We start from the raw sequence: 7,725 nt of genomic DNA, 5'->3' as shown, positions 1-7,725 counted from the left end.
AACTGTTGGAAATGCATTATTGTAAGAGCACCGCCAGCCTTCACGAGGTGAGGAACCTTTGTCCGGTATCGGATCACCGTCCTTGATGATTCTGAGACACTGATATTACTATATTTCTCGTTGTGGGCAGATGACTGCCACTAGCAGAGTGTTCAAATGGCTCCAGGTGACCCACCTGTCTCAGGAAGTCATCTGTGCTAAATGACTATTCAGACCTCTGCACTGCTCTGGCACACTGTGGGTTTGACACAGTAACACTTTACACTACAGACACGGTAGAGAAATATAAACGTATTGCTTCTCCTCACCGGTGTTTGTCTGCCTGAAATCGATTCTGAATGGAGTAGTACGAGGGTTTGGTATGACCAGGCTAGGAGTGATCCGTAACACCGTCGGGATTCTGGAGCCGTTTATGTTTCTCGCTTAGTGGTGTAATGGCATGGTATGGCCACGTGGTGGCGATCTGAATAGTTTATGTTCTAATGTATGACAACCTAGGAAGAACAATACAGGCGGAGGTCTGCGCTCTCTGAGTGCTTTTCTAGTTCATTCATGTATTAACTCATTCACTCATTACTGTTATAGTTAAGTTTGTTTCTAATCCATCTCAGATCACGATCTTCTCCTCACTTGATATACCTGGCTCTTGTATGTTACAGTTGTGCATCAGGGATTACATTTCAGGCACACACACACACACACACACACCCATCCCTTTGACCTCCAGCAGCCCTGACTAATAGTCGATGGACAGGTGTTATCTCAGCAGAGAGCAATTACAGTGTTTGGCGTTACTAACTGTAACCCCATGTGGCCAAACTCCTGCTCGTCCACCTCCATCGCTCACAGGACGGCCAGGCAGCATGGCTCCAGGGTCAAAGCACCCCCCCGCAGAGTCCCCGTCTAGATGCATACACACATCACCCCACACGTAAACAGGCACACAGGCTGACTGCAGAAACCATCTGATATATGATTCATGAAATTTTAATCATTTTCATGCATGTAGTGTCAAGGTTGATGGGGAGGCGGATCTTTACTGGCGCCAGTATGTAAAATGGACTTTCAGGCAAATGATAGTTCTCTGTGGCTAACAGTTTATATGCCTTATTGACATTAAACGTGAAGCTGTAATGAATGCATTTGTATTTAGTAAAGCTGGTGGTCTACATTATCTGCAACCCCACACAAGTGTGCTTCAACAGATGCTGTTTTGCCACTAAACTCGAGAACTGGACAAAAAGGTAAGTGTATCGTAACAAAAACAGCCTCATGAAACCATACATAGGTCTTCGTTTCATGACTGATTGGTGAAAGAGCAGCTTTATAACATGACAACATCAATGTTCTATTAACAGACATATTCACATTTACATAACTTAGCTAGCCATGTATCGATAGATTCTAGGGTGACTAGAGCTAAGCTAGCTGCTAGCTTGCAGGACGGTGGGATCCCAATAATGGTACTCTTCTCTGGGTGCGTCCGTAAATTGCCCCTCCGAATGCTCTAAGAACATTCTTTTTAACCATGTGTTGCTATATTTTCAGACCATCACCCTCTGTGTTCATTAAAGCCTTTGTTGTTTTGTCAACACCTGTGGTTGTAAGCTTGTACGAAAGCACCTTCTTCACACTGATCATGTATTTTGTTTTTTCATCTGCTCTTCTCTAGATTCTTTGTGAGAAGTAACCCGGAGGGAGCTAATGGACTTCGCAGAGAGTCTGGCCTAGATCCATTGGCAAACATTTATTTATTGGTTGGTGGACGCTCGTCTGAAGTTTGAAATCATTGGAGTTCTTTTCACTCTTTTCACTAACATTTGGTAATGACATACAGTACGGTATGTTAACCATGGGGGACACAATGATAGGCTTGAAACTTAAATGTAATCGCTCTCAGGAACGCCCTCTGTTGGCTGGTTGGTCGGAGCTGCTGTTGCCAGAGTACACAATGCACTCTGACTGGTGTTAGTGACATGTTAGGAACTTTTTTTATTAGAAATAAAGAAAAGAAAAACTTTGTTATGGACAAAATGAAGTGAAAAGTGTACTTTGGATGTTACAGTAAAAAGCTATTGGAATGCCGCGACATGATAGGACCTTTTTTATTAGAAATAAAGAAATGGACAAAATGAAGTGAAAAGTGTACTTTGGATGTAACAGTAAAAAGCTATTGAAATGCCGAACAATGTGAGACATACAGTTATGAAATCACATTACAAGAGGCAGAAGAATGTCTGTCTTCTTTGAATCCACCAACTACACATCTCTGTATTGAGCTGAATACCCTCTTATGATGTCTATTGATTATAAAGAACTGAATGGTTGGTAATAGATGAATAGAGGGGATTATAGATGCTGAATGGTGGGCTTTTATCATCTTCACAGTGTACTGCAATGAGCTCGTCTTTTGTTAGTTTAGACTGTAACAGACCTGTCAGATATGTGTCTTTCACTTGATGAATCGGCTGTGTTTCACTGGATAACTGCCCTCAAGGTGATGTGAAAGGTGGTCATATAAAGCACTGAGCTGAGAGGCAACAGGCAGGGAGGCTGGCAGAGGTGGACATACAGGGTTCAGAAAGTAAAAACCCTGCCAAGTATTTGATCCGACCATTTAGTAAACCAGCTAATCCTAATTAGCAGCCAGGTAGATCAGATAATTAGTGATGTCACTTGTGTTAAGTGCACAGGTAGAAAGAATATATGGCAGGACTTTTACTTTCTGGACCCTGGGATGTCCACTTCAGGCTGAACAAAACGATGTGAAGAGTTAAGATGCAAAACCCTCTAGACGCCACCGCCGCCAAAAATAAGATAACGATGGTGAGTCAATGTAATAATATCTGTTAATCAAATGATTTAGCTTCAAAACGAGCGAAGTACTACTCTCTTCCTGGTCAGAAATATCAATCGTTAGGCCAAAACCTACAGGAACCGAATAAAGAAAAATGCTCATTTAAAAGAAAAGGGGTCAGATGGATTTATATATATTTATAGTTTGTTCTTTGCCAACAATACCTAAAATACAAATCTTCAGATCTGTGATAAGATGCAATTGTATAACTTTGTCTGCATCAAGTTTTGAATTGTGTAATTAGTCACCGATGAGAATTTTCAAAACTCTACCCACAGACAGTGTGTAGCCTTATCCCTCATCTAGAATCTTAACTATTTTGGGTGAGCAAGCAAAGATCAATTTCAAACCACCCAAGGGTTTCATGGCAAATGAAGATGAGATGAACTTCATGAATATGAAGGCAGGCACGAGTCAAGTAGCTTGAAAAAAAGTGGTGGAGAAAGAAAGTTATGAAAAAGAGAGAGAAAACCACTAAAAGACAAGAAAAGTGTGAGCATCAGTCTGTGAGTACAAGAGTATAGCGATACGACGCAAATGAACCAAGAAGGTCAAGCAGCTCAATAACACCCTGTCTGAAAGGGAAAGGGTGAGAGGATGAGGGGGAGGAAAGGGAGTAATGACCTACTAGAGGGGGGAAAATAATATTAAAACATGAAGAGGAACCCTACTGTGACGGGGAATGACAGAGGGGAAGAACAAGAGGATGACAGGAGTAGGTGGTGGGGAATAAAAGAATGTATGGAGAGAGAGAGAGAAATGGAAAATTGATGTTAGAAGACAAGGATGAAGTGATGTACAGAGAGGCTCACAAGGACAAATTCTGTACAGGCTATATTGTGTGGAGCTCGATGAGGTTCTAATGTAAAATGTCATGGCTTTTCTTTTGCACAAAATGACGAGGGCAGAAGACGAATCACCCTAGCATATTCTATTACAGAGCCCACAAATGTTTTAATAATCTGCCTCAAATTAAGCCATATTGAAAGTATCTCCGGAGTGGATAACCACAGCCTGGAGAGAGTGAATTGCTTAGCATTTGTGACTTGACGCAGTTAAACCAATTCAGAGTTAATTGCTTTGTATTGTATGTGAATTAGCACATGAAGGAAAGTCAAATCTGGGAAGTTATAGTGAAAAATGTAATTTATACTCCGAAAGCTGGAAGACCTCATTGTATCTGTCTGCCCTGTGACTTACATCATTTGGTTTTGTTTTATTTAACGCTATGATAAATTAATTCATTCTGAACTCAATTTTATATTAATTAATGGCAGACTAACGCTTTTGATAACATGCAGTGGTTACAGTTTGTAACATACCTCAGTGGAATCCACCTGTCTTTGGTCAGTCAAACCATTTAGCAAATGTTTTCTTCCCAACAATAGTAATAGTGTATAGAAAACAATAATGTAAATAGTTACATTTTGCTATAACATACAGTGATTATTTTGTGATGTGGCGAGCTTCCGTTTTCTGAGAATCCTTACTTTTTTTCTTTCCCTGTTGAACAAGAAAGGAATATAACAAATCCCAGGAGTCCATTTTGGCTCCATGGTGAATTTCCCCTGTGGCTCTAGAGCATTTCCCACAACTCCTCTCTGCAATTCTCCTATCAGTCTCGTGTGGCCCTACAGTGCTCTCTCCCTCTTTCTCTCTCCCTCTTCTTTCTCTCTCTCCCTATTTGCCTTACCTTTCCTGTCTGTTTGTTTCCTCTATAGTTGTCTTTGTCTCTCCATCTCTCTCTGTCCATGTCTCTTTCCCTTTCCCTTCATCTCTCGCTCTCCACTAACTGAGATGGCAGAGAAGAGTGTGGGATGGGGATGAGGGGAGCTGCTCTCTCTTTCTCTCTCTGTCTCTCTCATCACTTCTATCTTTCTCTCTCTTCACTTTTCTCTCTCTCTCTCTCCACTAACTGAAATGGCTGAGGAGAGTGTGGGATGGGGAGAGCTGCTCTCTCTCCCCCCCCCCTCTCTCTATCTCTGTCTGTCTCTCTCTTCATTTCTATCTCTCTCTCTCTCTCTTTCTCTCTCTCTCCATGATCTGAGATGGCAGAGTTGTGTGTGGGAGAGTGATGGGGGACATGCATCAGCAGCAGCCTGTGTGTGGAGTAGACCAGGTGGAGCTCAGGGTCACCTTCCCTGTGGACACTCCAGCAGAGGTAAGCGCAGTGGGACTCCACCGATGAGGGAAATGGAGAGCTGAGCTGTGCTCTCTACTTATGTTTTTCTTTCTCTCTCTCTCTCTTTCTCTCTCTCTATCCACTCTCTGAGAAGGTTGAGTGTGGGAGAGGAATGGGGGACATGCATCACCAGCAGCCTGTGTGTGGAGTAGACCAGACCAGACCAGGTGGAGCTCGGGGTCACCTTCCCCATAGACCTCTGAAGTTCACCTACAAAAAGGACACAAAGCTGCCATTTGTTCGCCGTATGAGGAGATCCATGGTGGTAATTTAAGCTAGCTACCTATTGCAAGTTGCTATGCAAGTTCACTCTGGAGTAGTGCAAATCAAAGTCTACATTTCAAACTTCTTCATCCCCGCAAGAGGTATGATTATTCAAAATCCTTGTGTTATTTTCACATAGGGAAAATCAGAAGATAACGGCTATAATTATTTGGGCAAAGATTGTTGTTGCAAACTTTCAGAGGTATTTATACTCTCCTGTTGCTGACAAGGCCAACACAACAACATTTTTTTTTCAGAACAGCTTATTCTTTTCTAGAACATTTGTGTGAGAAAGTGGTCTTTTCTTAAAATCACAAAGGCAAAAAAAAAAAAAAAAAAAGGTTCAACGGTACTTCAAACTATGGCGATCCCCTGGAGATTTCAGATGTAGAGCTCTTTGATGAAGGGCTTTGAAGCCCAGTTATCCATGAATGGCTCCACAATCAGCATATTCTTCACACTGGAGGGTACATAAATGCACTACAGAGGCAGCATCTCCTGCACTGATGGCACATGACTCCAGCACCACGGACAGCGCTCCAGGAGGAGGTATTAGACATAAAGAAAGGCAGGCCTGCTGCATACTTAGTGATTTCTCAGCTGCAAGGATACTTAAGGGGAGAGTATGAGCACCATAATAATAGTTTTAGAAGACTGCCCCCCACCCACCCACCCACACACACACACACACACACACACACACACACACACACACACACACACACACACACACACATTGTCTAACCATTTCCATTGATAATGGTGGAATATTTGCTGAGGCATAATACTCCAACTCTCAATTTCAAGTGCACATCTGGTGTAGCGTGTGCTTGTGCCTTGTGCAAATAAATAATAATAAATTATTGTAATGGAGAATAGTAGGTGGAAATATAATGATTATGTCATTGACCCCCCAGAGGTCAGATACAAAATGGCTCCTCGTCTGAAATTAAACCTTAGAATGTGTAGAATATATGTGGAAAGTTTCATGCTTTAGCCATAAAATGCACAACTGTTATGCTTATCGGCCTAACTAAAAAGCTAGGTCTGCCTTACACCTATACTATAGCAATTGCTCTGCAAGCAGAATATTCTCCCATTACCGTCCATTTGGTATTCAGGAGACGGTTTTATCCAAAAAGGTGGCGTTGCCGCTGCTCCACAAAGCCCAATATTCTTTAGCGCCAAGGGTGCAGAAAAGAAATGTAGGAGGCAGCGATGGCTGTTTGGATGATGCACGACTCCAGCATCTTGGACAGGCCTGCAGGACGAGGAGGACAAAATAACAGACAGGCTCACACCTTGTGTCTGAACCTGAGGCTCTCAAATGTGATCTTCTGTGGAATATTCTCACTGCGCTATAGATGTCTTCAATCAAAAGGTGCCCCACCTCCATCCCCCTGACTTGCTCAAATCTGCACATGAACACGTGGAAGTTTGAGCTTAGCACCACTACCCCAGGTTAGCGACCGCTAACTGGCCACACTTGGTGCCGCGTTTCTGATCGCCAAAATAGAGCCCTGAATGGCATTACATAGACAATATCCCAAGGCATTTGCCTTACCCTCGGATGTATGTGTGTGTGTGTGTCAATTTTTTTTTTTTTTTCTGTTTTCAGCCCACAGCAAAAACACAAACGTGAGGAGTTTTCGTGAGTGGTTCAGGAGGTAAACTAAACTAAAAAGCACCTCTCTTTGATGACACGCCTGTCCAAACAACCCAGCCCCGGGGTTCCCTGCTGACGATGAGGGAGATGTTTGTATGGAGGGTTGAGGACCAAACAGCGATCATGTCTCTTCCGTTGTGGGGTATGGGATTTTGGGGGTGGGGATGACTGGTGGTAAAGGAGGTTACTCTGTCTTTTTTTTAGGCCTTGGGCTCAAGAATAATGTCAATTTCCGCCTATACGTTAAGCTGCCATCTGTACTTTTTGTGATTCAATTTTAATCTGAGAGATGTGTAAGTTGTGCGAAATAATACTTGATAAAAAAAATCCTCCATTTCCAAATGTAATTGCCCCCAGCGTATTTACATAACCAAACAAGGACTCAGGGTTTCCCCATTCCAAAAAAAAAAAAAAAAAAAGCAAATGAGTGTGACAGAATCTCCATCTTCCCCCTCCTCCTTCTCCTCCCCCCCCCCTGCGCTCTCCTCTGGTTCTCTGGGGAGGCTGAGGGGGTTTGAAGGCGTCTCTGGAGGGGAACCTGAATGAGCTGTGAGGTACTAGACCATAATCACCCTCTTTGAGCAACTTCTAGTCATGCTTGTGAGTGAGTGTGTGCGAGCAGAATCACCCTTTGATCGTCTCCTGCTTTCTCGACGACTCTGTTCCAATTACAACATCAAGCTCCAGACCAAGTTCAGAAAAGTTTTTGATCTTTGTTTATTTATTTTGTGGAAAGGGGGGGGGGGGGGCGGGGGC

The 7,725-nt window shown here is 42.9% G+C and overlaps 1 protein-coding gene across 1 annotated transcript in view; it reads left to right on the top strand.

Moving 5' to 3' along the window:
* The first annotated feature begins 4,931 nt into the window (after positions 1-4,931).
* LOC134070597 (zinc finger protein 883-like) overlaps positions 4,932-7,725 on the top strand; it is a 55,056-nt gene continuing 52,262 nt past the window's right edge. Inside the window, exon 1 of the mRNA XM_062526989.1 lies at positions 4,932-5,018. Within this exon, the coding sequence (XP_062382973.1) occupies positions 4,932-5,018 (87 nt within the window). The remainder of the gene's footprint in view (positions 5,019-7,725) is intronic.

The sequence above is a fragment of the Sardina pilchardus genome, chromosome 22 (genome assembly GCF_963854185.1).
Source record: "Sardina pilchardus chromosome 22, fSarPil1.1, whole genome shotgun sequence".
NCBI lineage: Eukaryota > Metazoa > Chordata > Actinopteri > Clupeiformes > Clupeidae > Sardina > Sardina pilchardus.
This window is presented reverse-complemented; position numbering and strand designations above follow the sequence as displayed.